The sequence below is a fragment of the Brienomyrus brachyistius genome, chromosome 10 (genome assembly GCF_023856365.1).
Source record: "Brienomyrus brachyistius isolate T26 chromosome 10, BBRACH_0.4, whole genome shotgun sequence".
NCBI classification, from domain to species: Eukaryota; Metazoa; Chordata; class Actinopteri; order Osteoglossiformes; family Mormyridae; genus Brienomyrus; species Brienomyrus brachyistius.
Genome location: NC_064542.1, coordinates 11,694,851 through 11,716,612, shown reverse-complemented (window position 1 = coordinate 11,716,612; position 21,762 = coordinate 11,694,851). Strand labels below are relative to the sequence as shown.

At 45.1% G+C, this 21,762-nt stretch overlaps 1 protein-coding gene across 1 annotated transcript; it reads right to left on the bottom strand.

Annotated features, from left to right (window-relative positions):
• Positions 1-1,021: 1,021 nt before the first annotated feature.
• Positions 1,022-20,323, bottom strand: stard15 (StAR-related lipid transfer (START) domain containing 15). The gene is made up of 6 exons (XM_049029571.1): positions 19,650-20,323; positions 7,352-7,499; positions 5,387-5,490; positions 4,750-4,867; positions 4,177-4,229; positions 1,022-3,030 (listed from the first exon to the last, which is right to left on the bottom strand). The coding sequence occupies exons 1-6, from the start codon at positions 19,794-19,796 to the stop codon at positions 2,809-2,811; spliced, it is 792 nt and encodes a 263-aa protein (XP_048885528.1). The 5' UTR covers positions 19,797-20,323; the 3' UTR covers positions 1,022-2,808.
• Positions 20,324-21,762: the final 1,439 nt, after the last annotated feature.

The window sequence follows — 21,762 nt, the reverse complement described above, 5'->3', positions numbered from 1 at the left end:
CTAAAAGGCCCAACAGTGACATCACTCTGCTGACCCTGGGACTTCACCCCGGGGACCTTCTGATTACAGCCATGGTGCCCTAACACAGTGTTTCCCAACCCAATCCTCGGGGAATCCCGGACGGTCCAAGTTTTTGCTCCCCCCCCAGCTCCCAGCCAATCAGGAACACCGAATACCTGGACCAGTTGCACTGAGAGCTGAGAGGAAGCAAAAACGTGCACTGGGTTGGGAAACACTGCCCTATCAAATGCACCACTCTAACCCTGTTCCTGTCAGCCACCTTGCAATGTCACGTATTTCCACTACCTCTTTTCTAAATGCACTTGAAAAACCTCAGTCTGATTAATGATATTTGTTTTGTACATAGTACTTCTTCATTTGTGCCCACATGGAGCAATTCATGGAAATTACTGAGAAACTGCAATCTTTGGTACTATGCAATAAAATGATAACTGGGTTAAATTGGGGCTTGATGCATGACACTGACTGGCCTATGAGCTGCAGAGAATCTGTAAAGACTGTAGCAAAAACTAATGCACGTGGTGCAACTTTAGAAGGAACTTGGCAAAATGCTAGCTGCAAGCAGGAAACAAACTGCTCTTTTGCAGAAGGTGTCATTTCAGCTCAGACAAGGCCACGTCTAATAAGTGGCAGCCAACTGCCCTGACTGGTTCCTGTTTATTTATATAAAAGCAGAAAATTATAAAAAACCGTACATATGGATTTTTTTTTTCATCTTTCTGACCAGATAATATTAAGCACAGTTGTTTAAGCGCCCCCTGGTGGATGGCACTTACTGTGCTAATACTTTGTAATTTTAAAGCCGACCTTTGGTTAAACTGCAAGCTTCAACGTTATCCTCTGCCAGTGCTGTGTTGGTGGACATTAAGGAAACCAACTTTCATCGTTACTCTAGTTTGTGATCAGGCACGACAGTGTCAGGGTTGTGGTTCACAGATTCTAAATACTGTGAATATACGCCTTACAGAGGCACCAGGAAGAAAACAAGAAGACTGCATGATAAAATGAAGAGTCGCCCGACTGCATTTTATGACAGAGCATTGACATTGGCTCACGGTGTTCTAACATCCAGGAGAGACCTTCCCGTACATGAAAACATTACCATCGGTGTCCCTCCGTTGTCATACTCTATGACCGTGTGGATGTGGGGGGGCAGGTCCGCCTCCGAGCTCAGCATCAGCCGAAAACAGGTTCAAGTGGGGAGATAATCCATCAAGTCAAGGAAGTGTTAAATAAACAAACATAACTATTCTCGGCAAGCGCAGAAATAGGCCAACTTCCTACTCTTCATATGCACAAAATACTTCTTATTTTGGTCAGTCAAGTTCTAGATTTCTAAATCTCTAAATGAAGAACGCTACAGTTGTGAACTCTACACACGTTTTGTTTATTTTTTTTGACAGTCTTTAAAGTGAAAATCTGTTACCTAGATTGTGTAAGCTGATACGCATTTAACTACAAGCGAAACCGTGTAGCTCACTCGAAAAGTGACAGTATATAAAATGTAGATGGAAATGAAATACAAAGAATGAAAATGTGTCATATAAGATAACATTATAATAAAGGACATTTGTATGAAACATTATAAATTAGATTAGGATATTGGGGGGTGAATTTTAGTGGCCTAAAGAAATTTTAGCTAGTAAAAAATACAAAATACACAATAACCAGAATGCACAGCAAGGTCACAACACGGAAGCCATTTTGGATCGGCCTGTGTTCCGACGGTGGCCCCTGTCCCGCCTTCGTATACCTGCCTTAGGCACACTTTGTTCTGACTTAACCTTGGAGTTGACATCATCGCCTCAGATGTTCCACAGATGACAAGGAAGCCGTCTTCTGAGACGACAGGTGGAGAGTCTGAAATCCCAACCACTTTCACCCTCCCGCGTTTCTTACGCTTTCGGACATAGAATAACAGCAGCTGGTGACCATACTCAGAGTCCGGGCCTTTCCGTTAGGGCGTGGGGACGGCCATGCAGGAGGGAGTGGAGCAAGGTCTTTTTCCCGCAGCTAAGAAGAAGCTCGTCTCTGTGAATGCCCACAGCTAAGAAGAAGCTCGTCTCTGTGAATGCCCACAGCTAAGAAGAAGCTCGTCTCTGTGAATGCCCGTGCCGTTTTCATGCCTTTTCTTCCCCCACGCCCGGCTGATGGACACCTCACGGGGCCTCCCCACCCTCCTCGCACAAGGCCCCGCTTCTGTTCCTTCCGCAGGGGGGGGCCTTCATCTCCGGCAAACTGATACGTCTCATTGTCCGGCGGCACGGGAAAAAACAAAAGCCGCGAGATGTGGACGCCCATCCGTGGGAGGAGCTTCTTTGCCACCTTTGGGGAGGAGAAAGAAAGGCAAAAGAAAGCGAAGGAGGCACAGGGGAGACAGGCTTCTTGCCAGAACGTGGGAGGTTAAGGAGGCACCTTTAAGTGACACCTTCGAAGTCATTTTTTTTTGTTTAACTTTATACACTGCACTCCACTGAAAGGGAACGGGAAAAAAAGCTCAGTAACTAATCGCATGCAAAGCCACGCAGCTGACCCTAGTGTATTTGGGCTGATGTCAGGACAAAATCTGCTTCTCTCCGAGCATGCAAAGGCTAAAGCTATTACAACATATCGCTAGGAGTTCCTTAGCTACTGACAGGTTCTTATACGGCCCGGATAGGCAAGGAGAGCACAACGTTGCGACAGGAACAGAGGATGTGGAGCAAATAACTTTATTTACAGCTGCACGCATGGACACACACACGTATGTACACGAGCAGGCCGGTGGGCGGAGCCAGCGGTCATGCCTTAGGACAGGACCTCTTCGTCATCGCTGTGTTGACACTTCTCCTCGCTCAAACTGCTCTCGTCGATGTTCTCCAGCGAGTCAGCCCGCTGCAGCGTGAGGTCGGCCAGGCTGATGCAGGGCAGGGTGTTCTGCTCCGGGTACATCCAAGGCTTCAGGTTGGGGTTGTGCTTCCGTTTCCACTCGGGGTATTTCTGACAGGCCTTGTAGATCCTCTTCATAGCCTGGTAACAAGCAGTGGTCTGAGAGCAATGCAGTAGCACTAGTGACCTTACCTGGCCCAACAACCTGACACCATGTAAGGGATACTTAATTTTACCGGTATGTCATTACAAGAATTCACCACTTGGGGGAAGCAAAATTACATTTGGTAAAATTAGGCATGCATAGCGCTGGAGACACGTGAGCAAGTAATGAAAGGGTTTTTTTTTGTGCACGTTCTGCATTTTATAGGCATGGCGTCACGAAGTACACCAAGGGAAAGGTGATGACTAATAGACTAGAATACATTATGATTATGTTTCACAACAGAAATTATGCTTTCATTCGAGGTGCTGATGAATTGATTGCAGTGCATGAATTTTGTCACTTTCTGCTGTTGCCATTCAGCTGCCAAGAATTCAGCCAGAATCTGAGGCAGAATATCTGGGCAGATGGTAGGCCTTTAGTATCTGGTTTTTTTCTGGAAGCAGGAAGTTTAGTTTTTCAGTAACATTAAATTTTCAGAACCGATGAAAATGACAATGAAAGTGCTCTGCTGTTTTATTCATAAAGATGCGTCATGATGAGGTTTGTTTAGGATCTCCGTGGGATTCGCGTTTACAGCATAAACGTGCTTCCGGGAATCAAACTTTGATGCATAAATGAACTACAGCAGCAAATACAGTATACAGGGTACAGTAATGCATCCATTAACGGCTGGGATACGTTCTGAGAAATGCGTCATTAGGTGATTTCAATCTTGTACGGACATCATAGAGTGTACTTACACAAGCCTAAATGGTATAGCCTACTACACACCTGGGCTATATGGTATTGCATAAATAATGCTAAAAAGTACAGTATATTAAATACATAAAGCAGTAACATTACGTGCTGTACATAACGGTAGGTTTGTTTACATCAGCGTCACCACGTGGGTAATACGTCGCGCTACAACATTATAACGACTATGTCACTAGGCTTATTTCAGCTTCTCGTGAGACCACTGTCTTATTCGTGGTCCGTCATAGACCGAAACATCGTTATGCGGCGCAAGGCGTTATGTGCATCTAATCTCTCACGCGGTCTGTTAGGTATTTTCAGTTCATCCCTGAAAGGTGAGTGTAACAATGCAGCCTTAAAATATGGGAAGACATGTCTATAGTTACCTTTGGAGCCACAAATTGAGATACTTTATTCACCACCCACTTCGGTAAGGATCCTGCAATAATCATAATAATAATATTAAATGGGTTTTGCACAATAGCTATGGAAAAATGCATGGTAATATATTGTATTAATTGGGTGTATTAATGTTAACATAATGGCCATATGGGGTCGGAGTAAGTTGAGGCTTCTCTGAACACTGTTTCTGGTCTCTGTTGAGAAATTACCTACAGGCGCACAGTTAGACAACACCCCCCCCCCCCCTCCCCACCAGCTTCAGTTAAAAGCAAATGAATTAAACATGCATTTTGTGGAGGGCCATTTCCTAATATGGTGCACTGTGAGCTACTTTGTTATGCCGAACAAACGTTCAGTCTGCATTTAGTTAAAAAAAATGCAGTCCCTGCCTCTTTTATTTGTGCGCACAGTAGAAAATTTGTGACCTTTGTCTGAATGCAGAAGTACAAAACTGACTATGAAGTATCTACTGATAGCTCTGCTAGCAGTCTTATCATTAATAGCTGCAGCCTTCGCTCGGTGTGCAGGCTATTCACGGTGCCGAAATTGCTCCTCACCTTTTGGGTCCACCTGTGTCAGGTAGAAGAGGCTGCAGGAGTTCTCCCCGTTGGGCTGGATGAGGTAACCCGTTAAGAGAGACACTGCTCTCACGTAGTCTTTCTTTGGTGGATATTGCTGGAAGAGGACGAGTAATAAGTTTGAGATTCTAATCTCTCTCTCTCTCTCTTGTACCAGGATTTTGAGATTGCTTTAAAAACTGTATGGTGACCTACAAAGGATGGTACCACAACAGAGGGGTGCCACAAAGGTTAGAACAACTGAGTGGTATGGACCCTAAAAATGTGGAACGTAATTGGATTAGTCTGAACTGGGTGCCCAATTTGATACGCTACCACAAGGCCCAATATCACTAGATGCACCCATGCAATAATGCATTATACTGTCGTGCCTGATCACAAATTACAGTAACGGTGAAAATTTGTTTCCTTAATGCCCACCAATAGAACACTGACAGAGGATAAAGTTGAAGCTTGCAATTTAACCAAAGGTCGGCTTTAAAATTACAGGCAAAGTATTAGCACAGTAAGTGCCATCCACCGGGGGGCGCTGTCCTTTTTGTTCCTTTTGTGCTTCACCCCACTGCCTCCAAAAACCATCTGGCCACTTTGCTGACCCCTCCCTTCAGCCACCCACCGGGTGCTTGACAGAGTAGTTGATGATCAGGTAGTCGGTGCCCAGCGGCAGCCAGGACCGCATGGTGACAAAGTCACGATTCTTCAGCGGGCTGGGACACCTCCCTGGAAGAAAGCAGAGACAGGCTAACAGCACCCTGTCTCAAATGTCCGTCGGAGAGCTCATTGTCTAGCTAAGTCCTGATGCTCCAACGCATGTCTTCTTTAGCCAATAAAGTACAAAGATAAGTTAGACTTTGCAAAACAAACATTAAGGTAGGTTTTATTTGTCACAAATATCTATTGAACTGACTCCTGAACCTGAATTGATTATACAATTCCAACTGGCATTTCCAGTATAATAACATTTAGAATTCAATAACTTTGAAAAGCTTTGATTGCATCTCCTGGACACAATAACATCAGGATTCATTAACCTCAGTAATATACAGTCTCAAATAACACAGCCAGCAATCAAACTTAGCTCATTTCACCAGTTACAATTCTTTATAAAGCTACCTTTGACTAGACCATCAAATAGCCAATATCTCTAGATGCATGAAGCATTTTTTACTGAACAGATCATACTCACTTTTTGCTTCGTTCGGAAAGGTGACTACGGGGTACATGAGGAATACCTGTTCAGTATGCAAGGTGGTTGTTATTTTTTCAAACTATATGTTTCAGTCTAGGTCTTGAGTACTGAGGTGAAGCTGTGCTGATATGGATACCTTTGTGTTGTTTTTCATAGATGACCTATTAACACCTCAATAACAAAGCTGTAAAGTGATGTATGTTCACTATATGCATTTGTCCATTAATTGGATGCTATTTCTGTTTCTTGCTCGACACGGCAATGACCGGGAAGGGATCGCATGAAAGGCAAAAAGAAAAAAAACGATAATGAAGACAGGAATGAGGTGATCAGTGAGCGTAATGATGTCACCGACCCTGATATCACGGCTCTCCGCGTCCCGACGTCTCAGATCATTACCGACGAAAGCACACCTTGTGAAAGTTACCCCAGGGGCAATTTAAGTCTCAATGACTGCCCTGCCATTACAGTGTCCGCTGTAAATCAGAGACAAGCGTAAACCCCCTTCCCCCAACTCCCCTGTCCTTTCCCCACGAGTCTTCATAAAAAAACCAAGACAATTAACATAGACCACTTTAGTACCCAAACAAATGTCAACCAAGCAGTGAAAGGAGAATGTATGATCGTTGAATAGACCTTTATAATTGTGTTCAGTTGCTTTATTAAAAAGCAAATTATGGATTATTATTTTTCTGACAACAGTTGATCATTCGCGCTCAAACTATTACACTGCTTCCTTTAGTCCGAGTTGCTTGCTTTCACCTTGACAGGAAATATCGTGTTACGCAAGTGCACATTTTTAAGTTTACGCAAATACATCTTGTGTGAGGTGAAACCGTGACACCAGTTGACCATAATTTATGATATGCTGTCTTAGTAGTGGCTAAACTGTGCACAGCTATAGACAGGATGGAAGGACAGAAGCACTGAGGCCTTCCTGGTGGAGAATAAAGAAAACCTTCCCACAGAAGCCTTTGTGATGTCATTAGATGGCCCTCAAATCCACACCTATGAAACACAGAAGGAATCCATTTATCATACCAAGGAAGAACCGATGACTTAGATTTCCTTTGACAAAAGGAACAGACAATGCGACAGACAATGATATGTCCCCACAGACTAATCCCACTTGTTTGAATGATCATGTTTCTGACTGTGGGCGTCTAATGCTTTTCTGATTCAGACGGAAGCTTGCAAGACAGAGCATGTTGACGTGGAGCGATACATTATATTGTTGGGCTGTATGTATGGTACAGTATAGATATGTCACCAAAAATACCCAGGGGGGTTTGGGAAGGGTTATGGGGCTATGGATAAGAAGGTGGCAAAAAACAAACAGCTCCCCTAGTGGTCAGCTGCTTAACTACAGCAATGGCAGCCCGCAGTACTCACAGGAGTAATATCCAACGTCCGCGTTGACAGTCAGCCGCCCAATGTCGAAGGTGTCGATCATGTTGGTGTCCCATTTCTTCCGGTAGCTTGTGTCATGGAGGACGTCGTACAGTGTCTCCGCTGTGACATCCTTGCAGATGATCTTCATCTAAGAAAACACACCATGATGCTTTCAGTTAAACTCCTCCATGAAAGTAGCTAGGTTTTCATTTTGGAAAGTTCTGGAACATCACACTGCGATGCGTTTTTTTTTTTTTTTTGGCAAGAGGCTAACAGCTGTGTCTATATTTAGAGCACACTGGGACATGTGATTTTGCCGACTCAAACTTCAAATTGAGCAGAATTATGGATTAATTGTTGATTCAGCGTACCGCACTGATAAGCTTTATCTAAATTATGCTGATGTCATTTTTTAAGTGTTACCAAACCTTTTTTTTTCCACAGGACAATCGGAGACTTACGCTGAGAAACTGCGAAACTGAGAAACTGGCAACTGGTCAAGGATTATCAGATGGGTCGGGTTTCTGGTGCTGATCCTACCACTAACTCCCCCCCCCCCGATGCACCCTGATTAATTAGCACCACTAACCCTGGGTAAGACATGCTGTGACACTTTGTCCAGTGGCTGAAGGACATCGAGACCTTCAAGTCTCAACCTCGATTCAGATTTGAGGGTTGACGGTCATATTTACAAACACAATGCAAAGTGAAAACCATCCATCCATTTTCCAAACCGCTTATCCTACCGGGTCGCGGGGGGTCCGGAGCCTATCCCGGAAGCAATGGGCATGAGGGAGGGAACAACCCAGGATGAGGGGGCCAGCCCATCACCACACTCACACACCATTCACTCACACACATCCCTACATGCAATTTAGCGACTCCAATCAGACTCAGCATGTTTTTGGACTCCGGAGTACCCGGAGGAAACCCCACGACGACATGGGGAGAACATGCAAACTCCGCACACATGTGACCCAGGCGGGGACTCGAACCCAGGTCCCAGAGGTGTGAGGCAACAGTGCTAACCACTGCACCACCATTCCGCCCCCCAAAGTGAAAACATTTTTTTTTAAATGCTCAGATTTCTTGGTACACAGAACACACGTTCTTAAGCAATAAGCTTTTGTAAATACTTTCGTCAGCACATATACATCCCTTCACTGCTCTTCTTCAGAGCTGCATCTGCCTTTTTAGGCAAAGCTTTACTTAGAAGGTTCCCAGGAAAACTGATGATTATTTCACTTTCTCTGCAATGACGGTAATTCAGGGGCCTGTTCTGCCAACAGCTGCCAAGTTTGCCTATATGTGAATCCGGCTCTGGTCTTTATACACAGCAGAGCACAAAAGCATTATAAACGTTAAGCTTAAGCTAAAAATCTCAATTTCATCACAGGTGCTGCATAACTATTTAAAAGCCTCTACAATCGTGGCATGCAGACATTAGCTCTGTACACACATCTACCTGGGGGCACAGAGGGTAGGAGTCCATGATGTCGTTGTGATGCCCCATTGTGGTGTTTCTTACTCATTTTAATGTACATTGTGCTGACTGTGAAATACGCATTTGTCCACATTTGAATAATCTGTGTGGGACATGCATGAGAAAAGGGGAAATGACACAGAGGCCAGACTGAAACACACCCTCTCCCAGCTAACAGGGAACATTCTAAAGAACTTTAGCCAGCGTTACGAGAAGGTTCTTACTGTATCGTTAATGGAAGGTTATTTCCATGTTTTACATTGTAACAAAGGTTCTGTAAATGTCAGCATAACATTATTACTTGAACATCCTTTTAGCACAAATAGCGTTGAAAAATGTTGTTTGTATAATAAAATATAATTTATAAAAGTGCCATTTATTTTATAAAAGTGCTATTTTATTTGAACGTTTCCATACCTTATGAGAAATTTCATTTGTAAAACGAAAATTAGTTAGCATGGTCTACACCTTCGCGATCCGCTGCCGAATCACACGGACAGTGGTGATTACCCTTATTATGGCGCCATAAAGATCAGGAATCCGTAAATTCTGTTGCTAAATCCAATACACACAGGCTAATGTGGGGAGTTGGGTTCTGCTTAGCCATCGTAACGTTGGCAGGTGCGTCACGGAATCGCCAGCGAGGCGCTTTTTCAAGGCGCCGCAGCCTGACCAGCAGAAAGCCTCTGAGGTCACGTGACACCCCGCCTTAGCGCAGCAGTCAGGCTTAAATGAGGGACCGTGCGCAAAAAATCCAAAGAGAAAAGGGACTTTCCCAGTACATTTCATTCATTTGATGCAGCTGGGCTGTTTGACTTTGTCTCTGGAATTGCCCACCTGCTTTAGAAGTGACCCGCAGCCCAGCGGACGGGCCCGGGACGCAGCCGATTAATTCCCGGTAAAGGACACAGAGCCACGAACGCAGGGAGCAAGAAACAAAGGCTGTTTTGGAAAGAAAAGAAAACAAACGTGAGCACAGCCCACTCAGGCAATTAAATGTAATGTGTGTGGTACGGCAGCCGTCGGTATCACCTTACAAACAGCAACGCAGTAAAAACATAGAGGTGGAGCAGGGTTCACAACAAACAATGAACAGATGGACTGAATCAAAACAAACCTGTCCACCCCCCCACCCCCCCATTTCCAGCACTCGCTCTTTGTTTGGTGTGAAAAGCCAGTGTACTCTAAACAACAACAAAAGCAACAATCTGGTACCACCTGATCCTCATTTAACTCATAAAAATCTAGACTGGCATCTCAGTTCCTAACAGACACTAATTATATGGGACTGCGAATTCCGTTTGAAGACCACTGCTGTGCATTTATAAATCCTTCAGGTTAAACATTCTCTGCATAGCAGTGATAATTAAGGAAAGAGACAAATGATTCTCATAATTTACTTTGGCCGGGGCCAGAGTAACAAGAGCAAGGATGCTGAATCATGATTATGTGCAGCCAGTGTGCTCAGGCATTGTGGGTAATTTGGGCAGTCCATTAAGCAGAGAGTGAAAGCATGGATGGTTCATAGAGCATGGTCTTTAAGCTTTGCAGCGTCTGGATTACTTCAGAGGTCATACTGGATGGGGACAAGAGGTACAAATGAATGAACTTCGCCAAGAGTACAGGGATATAAATGACTGAAGTCAAAGATTCACCATCTGAACGGCGAGTGCCATTAAGATCTTCAGTCATACTGCAGAATCAATTTCGTTATAATGGGAGTCCATATTTAGCTCAACCTGCCCAGCAGCGGATTGCAGCGTATGAAGTACACAGTGAAATACCATTTCTTTTGGGCCTGCTAGGGTAGTACACATAAATAGAAATACTGTACATTAATGTATGACACTGTGTAACCTCCACCACACAATACAATACGATATAATTATAAACACTGTACCACACTGGGCTGAGAGAGTGAGGCCTGGCAGCTGACGCAAGGCCAAAACTGGCATCACCAAAACCAGAAGCATCCCAGGCGGACCCGAATACGCTTGGGGAAGCCGAGCGAGTGGCAGCCTCGTGATTCTCCTCTGCGTGTCCCTGTGCTGGCTTTTGGAAGGACACACACCAGATGTAAATCATTGTTTTCCTTGCGCTCCGAGGTCCTGCGGCAGGTTCTAGCGTGAACATGCTGTGCTATCCTCCTTGGCTCCGATCACTCTGCCACACACCAGAGCCCAAGCCTGAAAGGTGCTACGTCTGTCGCTTCCCGACAAGCCATTTTTAACACTATTATCAGAGCGACTGAAGGAAAAAGGGGGCAGTCAGACTAAAGGATCATTTACAGAGAAACGAGTTATTCACTTCCATGTGGCTCTGTTGTTGTCCTGACGCTCACTGCACTGCACTGCATTTCACGTCAGTCGGTCAAGGAAACCAACCTGAATATTTTCAGTGTGTTTTCTTTCTCCACATTTGCATAACTCAAGTGTTTGTGTGGAAAATTAATTACTGCCCCATTATATAAGACACTATAACAATGTACATAATTGTGATACAATAGGTACACAAACTACAGAGTCATGTGAGAAAACCTGTGAGAAATTGCCCTCCACATGAACAAAAGAGCGCTTCTGATGGGTACCGTTTTGTAAATAGTTTTGTTTCATCTGTGTCACATGTTGCCAAGTTTCACTGTTGCAAAGCCGTATGATTTTATTAATAGCATGTTTTCTAATTAAAAACCTTTTTCTAATGTTAAATGCAGGTATGCGATGCTTCATAAGGAGGCTCAGGAAAGCCCACGTTTTTTTATAGATAGAGATCTGACCCATTTCGGAAACTTTTCGTTCAGTGAGGGGATCGTATCCCACTGTCCCGTCAACAGGTTTTCGCTACCGACGAGAAGCAGAGGAGGGCTAGAAGTGAAGGAGGCTGGGCACGAGAGACACACATACGCAGGGAACAAATGGCGCATCACACAGGGCTAGAACATCAATTCTTTTTTTCCACATTGAATCCCTATCCGCAGGGTAGACTTTCACTGTGAATGCAGAGCCCCGCAGTCCTGCGCAGACTAGCGAACGGCAGATGCAAGGCGATCGCATATTGTCCGAGACCGACCAGCTACCACCATACGTAACCCTACCCCCATCCGTCCTCTGGCAGATTCATTATTCATGAGACCCCCTCCACCCCCCCACCCCCTTGTCTCCGAGCAGCCTCCTGACACGAACCTTATCTCGGTCAATGGACAGTTCTTAGAACAATCAATAATTCATGAGCTCAGGGGCTCATCACAAGGCCTAATAAATTATGAAAAGACGTCTATTATAATTGTTTTGCTTTCTCGGTGTTTGGGCACCAGTATCTGTTTTTATCCCGACTCCCCCCCCCACCAGAATCTCTTCGTCTGATTTTTTTTCCACATGAGGCCCTGAACTGGCCCTGATCTCCGGGGTCAGCGAGAGGCCTCCAACAATGAGCTCTCCCCTACCCATGTCTTAGCGACACCGGCCTGACACCGACTGGCTGAAGATACCTGGGTTTCAGCTTCAATGGCTTTGCGGTGTCACTGCCGTTTTCCACTTTGAATTTTTCACAGTAGCTCCTGAGAGGGAGGTCGACAGAACTGCCGCTTCTAACACCGAACCCGATCGCTAATGCTAAAGCTAAAGGACCACAGGCCTACCGAACTCTGCTACTCCAGCAAGCGTCCATTATCCCTTGCTAATGCTAACGCTAAAAAAAACCATCTGCCTACAGATCACCGGCGCAGCATAAAATTTCCTCTGTCCCTCAATGACCGACGCCGACTAATGCTCAAATTAGCATCTGTTTATTTTTCCTAGTGTTTTCAGTTTTATTCTGTTGAATCTGCACCTTTTTTACTGGTACATAAATAATAAATCAGGCCCTACGATGGCTTAGGCTGCGATGCTAATGAATAAGGTTCAGGGCTGCAAGCACCCGCGCCTGTGGGACGACCAACGGATATCGTAACTGCCGGTAGCTGGAGCAGATGTGAAATGTAAGCACAACCCGCCTGCTGTTCGACATCAGGCAGGACGGAAGGAACACGAGGTAAAGCGAAGGAAACGGATAGGCAAATACGCAACAATAGATGGAAACTGCCATGGGGACGCATGTAATCTGCTACAAAAGTGACGCATTGGGCTGTAACCTAGCCCACACACCTAAGCTTAGAAAATACTTCCCCCCTAGCCCAAGCAGTGCTGTTGATGACAAATTCTGTTACCATGTGACAGCATGTCCCCTTATGTGACGACTACTTTGTGCCACACAAGAAGACCAAATTAAATTCACAAGGATCAAATCAGGGCCTGTAATGCGTGAGTAAACCATAATTGCCGAGCAACGCCTTGCATGTGACATCACCTGTAACTAGGTTGCGAACGAATAATTATCCACTGCAAATATCATAAACATACTGTGACGGACTGGCACCCCGTCCAGGGTACCCCCTTCGCCTTGTACCCTATGCTGCACAGGGACAAAATCCAAGCTTTCTGCAACCCCACCCCCCCCCCCCCCCCCCCCCCAAGCAAGCCTGAGCAGGATAGAACAGGGGTGTGCAATTTTATTGAGAAAGGGCTTTTCGTGGGTTTTTGCAGTAACTCCCTAATAATATATAATATATATATATAACTCCATAATACTCTATAATACCAATTAGTGACCTGTTTGGCTGAAGAGTCCTCACTGCTGGGTTGGAACAGCTGACCTAAAGGTTACCCCCAAAATGCTGTATAGACACCAGCCCTTTGTGGGTAAGATTGTTCACCCCTGAGTCAGGAGATGCGTGAACTGATGTCATAAACATAGATTTCTAAGTAGCACTGGAATTCTTCACATTATTTTTAATTGCTCAAGGATGCAGTGTTAACATTCATGATCGTTGTGAGCAGCTATTGCATCATGAAGTTTCAGGGAATTCCCTGGTAGCCGGCCTTTAACCACCATTTATACACTCCTTGTGCCGAGTTGCGCACGAAGCCACGTTTGGTGTCTCTGCGTACGGCCTGAGCGATGTGTGATGTACCTTTAAAGAGCCGGGGGGCAGTGCTTCTGAACTTCAAAGGAGATGAAAGACCCACCATTCACTGTGGCTCCATAATGTTCAGGTTCATGGCCTCCTTGTCAATAAGCCACGCCGGCATAAAGCTGAAAGCCAGCGGGAATTACTTTGAAGTGTCCCTTTAGGAAAGCCCAGCTGGGAATCTTCACGTTACCTTCGCAACAAACTAAATTGTTTACATCAAATGCGGACTGCTGGGAAAGCCATTCTACCATCCACACCAGCCATAATACGATCCCTCGTGCTTTTAGAAGCATTACATTGATATTAGACATGGTATATAGAGCATGCTGGCATTATAAAGGTCTTATCTATGGTGTAATTTGCATACCTCCTTCCTCATTAGTGTTTCTCTTCAGGCAAGATAACAGTTGGCTATATCACCTGATTGATTTACATTTAAAAACAGAAATATTATCAGAATGGTATTTTGCTGGGAAAGGCAACTGGGATACAAAATGGTGCCTTAAAACCGCAGACTGCTTCTCAGGCAGTGTTAGGGGGCGCTGTGTCACCTCTGCAGCAGAAATGCACGCCTCCCTGGTCTCCCTTTAACACCCGGGTACATGAGTTTGATCTGGGAGGAGCCCTGCTTTACAAACTGGAAGCGGCTGACCTTGTGTCTTCAGAGGGACCGTAACTTACATCACTTCTGCTGAGGCGTGTTCCTCAATGGGCCACTGCTTGGTGTTGTGTCTGCTGGACTCGGTCCAGTGGCTGGATGCGGTGCGATTAGTGTAGTTAAAGGTCGACGAAAGTGAACATGTAGAAAGACACCTCGAGTGGCATCAATGCGCAGCTGGGTCCAGTGAAATTTAAACTGACGAAAACATACGCTACTCATTTAGCATTGCTATTTTTTTACTGCAGACTACAGATGGGAGAATGAGGGCAGAAGCACGTCATATGGTATTCTGCAAACATAAGTGCAGTTAAGTGCATAAACAGAGTCGCAGGCTGTACTCTGCATAGTAACATGCATAAGCATACTCACAGGCAGTACTCTGCATAGTAACGTGCATAAGCATACTTCCAGGCAGTACTCTGCATAGTAACGTGCATAAGCATACTTCCAGGCAGTACTCTGCATAGTAACGTGCATAAACATACTCGCAGGCAGTACTCTGCATAGTAACGTGCATAAACATACTTCCAGGTAGTACTCTGCATAGTAAAGTGCATAGACATACTCGCAGGCAGTACTCTGCATAGTAACGTGCATAAGCATACTCGCAGGCAGTACTCTGCATAGTAATGTGCATAAGCATACTTCCAGGTAGTACTCTGCATAGTAAAGTGCATAGACATACTCGCAGGCAGTACTCTGCACAGTAAAGTGCATAGACATACTCGCAGGCAGTACTTAGTATAGTAAATAATATAGTACGTTTAAAAAAAAAAAAAAAAAAAAAAAATCTACACTACTCAATGGAGTTCTCAGAGATAGTATTCATAGCTTGGGTCCTTATTGAGCTAGCATTGGAAATTCATTGCAGAGTCTCAAAGCACTTATGTAAGTCGCTCTGGCTAAGGGCGTCTGCCAAATCCTGTAAATGTAAATGTAAATGTAAATGTTATATCCTCTAGGGCAGAGGTGACCAATCTTATCCGCAAAGGGCCAGTGTCTATGCTGGATTTTGGGCTAACCTTTAAGTCAGCTGTTCCAACCCAGCAGTGAGGACTCTTCAGCCAATCAGTCCTTTAATTAGTAATCTAATTAGTGAGCTGCATACACAGCGGCCCCTTTGCGGGTAAGATTGGAGCCCCTAGAGCAGGGGTTGGTAAAGTATATACATTCCTGCTGGCATTTTGACCTCTGTGTGCATTGGGGGGGGGGGGGGGGGGGTCACTCCCTGTGTTATAAAAACAAAGGGCGAGTGAGTTGTGCCCTATTCTGTAACGGTGAATGTGACTGACTGTGGCATTTGGGTCGCTGCCTTTGGTGTGGGAGACAGGAGTTTGAGAGCCCCCCCCCCCCCACCTTCCCCCCCCCCTCCCCCCCACAGAAATGACTTTTCTATTTCAGAAGTGGGATAATAACACCTACATTAGACAATCCTACAGGTCAGTACTGTGCTTCATCACTCAAGCTCTGATACACCCACTGGGCCACAATGGCTCTGCGCAGGCGCCTGCAGTATACTGCCCCACGAAGGCAGAACACAGTAACTACACCAACACTGAAGCTGGTAAAAAAAGGGCTTCATAGTTTTTTGACTGTCCACTCGTATGTGTAGTAGGTATGAAATTGACAAGCATTTTCTTTAAAACCGACGATGGCTGAACTAAGATATTTTATCACAAAATAAGACTCAACCTAAAAGACCCAATTTGGGTCATAGCTCACTTCTGATGAAATATGCAGTGTTTTGTGGGTGTTTTGCCTTCATAGAGCAGTACACTTAACCCTGAGAGGCGACAGCTTATGTGCTATTAGCTTAGCCATCTTTGGGGTGCGAGTCCTGGGATTGCGTCTAACTCTGGGTCCTCCCAAGTCGCTGCAACGCTTTGACCTAAATACCGACATTCTGGGTTAGAGCTAGATGTAGATCTAGGGCAGATAAAGCCAGATTATAAAAATGTAAGCTGGCTAGCACTGGATTTCAGATAGTAATGTAGGTGTCATATAATCCAGTCACAAACTGGGTGAAAAGGATCATGCACTGCAGGCGCTGTGAGACCTCCAGTCTCTGATAAAAATGGAAAACATTTAGATGTGCTTTTTATCAGAACCTTCAGTGGCATCTCAGAAGTTATGCTGAAGGGCCTGAGTATCTGTATCAGGTATGTTAAGTTAAGGCTGCACCTAAGGTCTGGGGGTGGTGGGGGGGGGGGGGGGGGTAGAGCTCCGGGAGCAGGGCTGGGCAGCACAGGGCTGTACAATGTAATTATGTCCTTACGTCCATCTTCCAGCTGCTTATAGGACAGCAAAACACGCAGCACAGGACCAGTATGACCAGTTCAGAGAAGCCAGTTTAAATACCTGCATGAGAGCACCTACCCAGCACTGGGAAACCATGCAAACCCCCATATTTACATTACATTTTATTTATTTTTCCAAAGCAATGGACAAATTGGGAGGGCAGGGTCAGGTGGCCCCTGGAGCGGCTAGGGGCTGAGCACTTTGTCCTGTGGCCCAGCAGTGACATCACTCTGCTGACCCTAGGATTTGGACTGGTGCCCTTCCAACCACAGGCACAGTGTCCTAAGGCGCAGAGCCACACACTGCCATTTCCAGTCAAACCCCCATAACTGGAGAGGTGCTGCAGCAGTGCTGTTCACTGTGCTACCACGCCACCCACATCTGTATTGGCTGTCCTCAAAATAAACGCTGTATATTCAGGTTTTAGGGATTTCAGGATTATCTTCTGTATTTCACGTGCTTCTTAGCAGCCTAGCAGGTTTCTGTATCTACTTCCAGAGTTTAACGGTCACATGTACACATTTAACAGATGCTTTTCTCTACAGTGACATAAAAATGAGGCAGATCACATCACAAACATACAGCACCGGCAGCTTCTAAACGGCCAGTACGCCCATTAATAATCCAATGTGAGGCGGCATGTCCTCTTTCTGGCTACGGCATTAATGGTAACCCTGGCAACAGCGATGCTCAGCTGGATACGGGGAGACACACGCCGCGCCGCAGCAGGCCGAGGGCCGGCGATTCACCCCCACGAACGCCGGCGCCCCTCCCCTTTGGGGATACTCTTCGCCTGTGAGTGGGAAAGGAGGTCGTGGGGGGGGGGGGGGGGGCTCCAGAATGAACAGTAAACGCGCCAGTTCTCCCAGGCTGCTCCACCCACCGCTTCGCACTCTGTAATTACTGACAACCGGGCAGGGAATCCCCGAAGACCCAGATATGTTGTTTTCTAAAGCTACAAAAAACAACCCCCACACCCCCTAAAAAGGGAACATCTATAAGGCATCTACTTCCTCAGCGTTCAACCATATTGCACATTACAACCCCCCCAAAAAGATTCACACAAGATTAACATTCTGACGAAGCGGAAGATTGTATAAAACTCTCTTATTACTACAGTACACTTACTGAAGCCTGACACTTATCTTGACACAGTGTCTGTATAGTGTACTACACGTATGTTCATCTAGAATTCACCGATCAATGACTAATACTGAATGGTATATATTGATTTGTGCTTATTTTACACTGATTGCTTCTACACACAATCAAGGTGCTTCTGGGGTTTTTCATAAGAGACGAATGACGTCTCGCTCCCCGGCTTCTCTACAAAACCCAAAGGATGCTTCTTAACTCAGTCCTATCCGGTTCATACAGCTAAATATTTATGATATGGTGTAAAAATAAAGAATTCTCAACCGCATCTTAGGCCTGAGCTGTTGTGAGTTTAGTCTCAAATATGGTTTCAACTATAGTCTGACAGCATTTGCGAAAAGTGTTGCAAACATTTGGTGTGGAACTTAAAGTTAAAGTTTTCTTTCCGAATGACCAAAGCCGAGAGGCACATGAACACAAGGTCAGTTCCAAGTGCTGCCAAAAAAGAGAAGAGAGCCGCATGAGTAACAATGTATTCAATAAAACTGAAACGTATTGTACTCCCAGTTTCCTTAGCAACAGGCCGTAAATGGTGTAAATGGGGAGCACATTCCTCAGATTTTACTACAGCGTTACTATCATTTTAAAAAGACCATAAGCCTTCATCAGCTATTAAGAAACTTTGTAAAAACGTTCTACTTAAAGTCTAATTTCCTGATTTTGTACGGAATGAATCAACATACTACAAACATTTAGTCTTGTTCTTTTGAAAAATGGATCCATCATATTATCTGCAAACTACGACATTATTAAAATATCAAATTATTGAAATAATTTCATTATAGTGTTATTTGTAAAATACCTCTGACATTACAATTTGCAGCACTGGCAAATGCAGATTGCTTGGAATACAGTGATTTCAGGGAAGTTCAGACTTCTAAGGCAAATTCTAATACAGATAAATAATAGATAAGGTTTCCTTTTAATACAAAAGAAACAGGGCAAGTGATTGAAGGATGGATGGATGGATGGATGGATGGAGAGTGTTGTGGAGATTCCTGGCGTTCTAATAAGTGTGTAGATATTAAGCAGGTGGCTGTTAGATGTCGGTACTCTCAGCAGACTATTCCAAATCTGTGTAACTGCAATCGTTTCATCTAATGTTAACGTCTTATCATAGCCATGCAATGCTGCGTTTCAGCAAAACGCCAGAAACAGCGGCGTAAAAAATGTGACATCCATTCTTCATTTGCATAAAAGTTAATGACCCAGTAAAGAGCGCCACAGAGCATTTTATAGGCTTAGGATATAATATTACACTGCTGTAGCCTATGCACGAATGAATATTGCATATGGACGCCTTATGAAAATTATATGCCTTTCTATACGTCGGTGATAAAAGATTTTGATGGCTTCGCTTGATTATACAGTCATTAGACTACAGTAAGTGTGCGTCAATACTATCAAAGACAACTTACCTACTTAGTCGTCTGACATTACATTATAGGCAGTCACTGTATCATGAAAATGATAGATTTTTAACTCATCAATCCTAATCTCTCCTACTCTCCTAATCATCGTAATCTTATTGCATTTTACGCACTTGATCACTGTTCAATTGTGCTTTTACAGTACTTAATGTACACCGCAAATACTGAACCTCCGACATGCGCTCCGAACTTGTCTCAGTTCCCCGCACTGCAGTGCCCGCGTCCGCACAATGTAAAGCCGGTAATAAAGCAGGAAAAACGCTTGCCTTGAGCTTCTGGACAGTCTCAGAGTCCTCGTCTCTGCACCACACCGTCACTCCTCCCTTGTTGTACCGGATTATCCATCCCTCGTGGTTTTCGCACTGCTCCTTGAAAGCGGAGAAAGCGGAATCGTCCGGGATCTGCAGCGGCATTCCGTCGACTTTACACGGCGAGCACGGCAACGCGGGGACCGACCAGATGCGCTTCTGGGTGTCTATACCGGCAGGTGTATTGGGTTTTATCCAAACTATCCCTCTCCCTCAATTACTCAGACCCACGTCTGTGTTGACGCTGTTACATAAACGGCTTCCACTCCGTGCCTGTTGGTCCTAGCAATCAATTGAAAGTGTTTTATTCCGGCTGTATTTGCGTGGCGGTTTTTGCTCTTTTAAATTCCTCTCCTGCAAAGCAGATCTCGCATGCAGATAACTTTTTTTCCGGCCCTCTTCTCTGCGCTCTTTATAGCAGGTGCGCCGGCATTACTGCTGGGTTAAGAAGAGCGCATGTCCCTTGTCACCTGTCATGCAAAAGCTATATAGGCACGGCGTCGTATTACTATTATTCCGTTGCTCAGGTGAGGTAGTCATTCGGTCAGACTTCGTGAGGGACGCGGATCGCATGTCATGTTTGTTCTGCTACAGTGGATTTTCTTTCTATGGTTATTTGTTTGGCCGCTTTTGTGAGTAGCTGCAATATAAGTACACAGCTCAGGTTTCGCGACGTGTCTTTAGACCTACTCTCGCATCACTGCTCATTGTCCCACTGCCTCTCATTGCCGTTTCTTCTGTTTCTCAGCCAGAAAACCTATCCCAAGGGTTGCTCGGGGTGGGGGGGAATGGCGTCGAAGTAGAAGGACTCCAGATCTCAGTTTGCTTCGGTTATCCAGGCTATAGGTCACAATGCGGTGCTTTCAGGTCCCGTACGGATCGTAGGTGCTGAGCTGTGACACTTGCGCACCGATGCAGGTGAAATAGAACACGTCCATCTCCACATACCATGTGTTTATTCAAGCATTTAAACGGTAATACACATTAAACGGGACTCATTTTATATATTGGCATGGACCTATTGTCGTGCTTAAGATCTGCTTTTACGGATCGTTATATCAAAATCATTATTTATTAGTAGTTGATGGAGATGAGAAACAGAAATAGGTCGGTCTACGGCAATAACTGAAAGACTACGCAATGTATACGCATTCCTGCGTATGAACACAAGTTTTTGCATTAAAAAAATTATTGGTTTAGTTTCGTATCCTATTAACAAATGTGTGCTTAACTCGGGATGCTTCGGTGGAATTCCAAGGCTTAAATTGACCCCTTAGCGTGGTGGAGAGGTTTTCATGCCTTAATGATGTATGATTTAGAGCAGGGATTGCCAATTCTGGTCCTGGGGGGCCAGAATCCAACACAGTCTGCAGATTTCCCTGCTCAAACACATCTTAATCCGCTAATTACCAGTAGCCTGTACTACGAATTGGGGTTACTGGCTTATCGGGGTAACTTGTCGGATTTAAGGTACCACAGTTTAAACGGACTTCATATTCCTTCACTTACATTTTGCCCAGACTACCTTAAATCCGACAAGTTACCCTGATAAGCTACCCCGCTTCGTAGTACAGGCCACTGTGTTGGACTCTGGCTTTCAAGGACCGGAACTGGGGAACTCTTAGCTAAAGCTACACTGTCTGTATCTTGAGCTCCTGGATCTCCAGGGGTGTTGGAGGACTATGGATACCCTTGCAGATTTACTTTATAGGTGCCCCTGAATACAAAAATTATACAAATTTTACTCTGGGCATACAACCCTCCCCCCACCCACACAGGTACATCTACTGCAAGAAGACTGCTAGACTACAATCTGGCAGATGTCCCCAAAGAAAGATACCAGGAGGAGCAGGTGTGCCCAGTCTGGAATAGGGTTACCGGGACCCACGCCTGAAACCAAGCCTGAGGGTGGAGGCTGCCAGCAAGCGGCTGGGTGGCCGGGCCACCCACGTAACCCGCTCAGGCTCGGCCCGGAATGGCCACGTGGAGCCAACCCAGTCTCACCACCCACAGGATGAAAGGTGGAGTTTTGGGTTCAGTGTCATTTGGGCAGCAAGCTTGAGCTTCCATG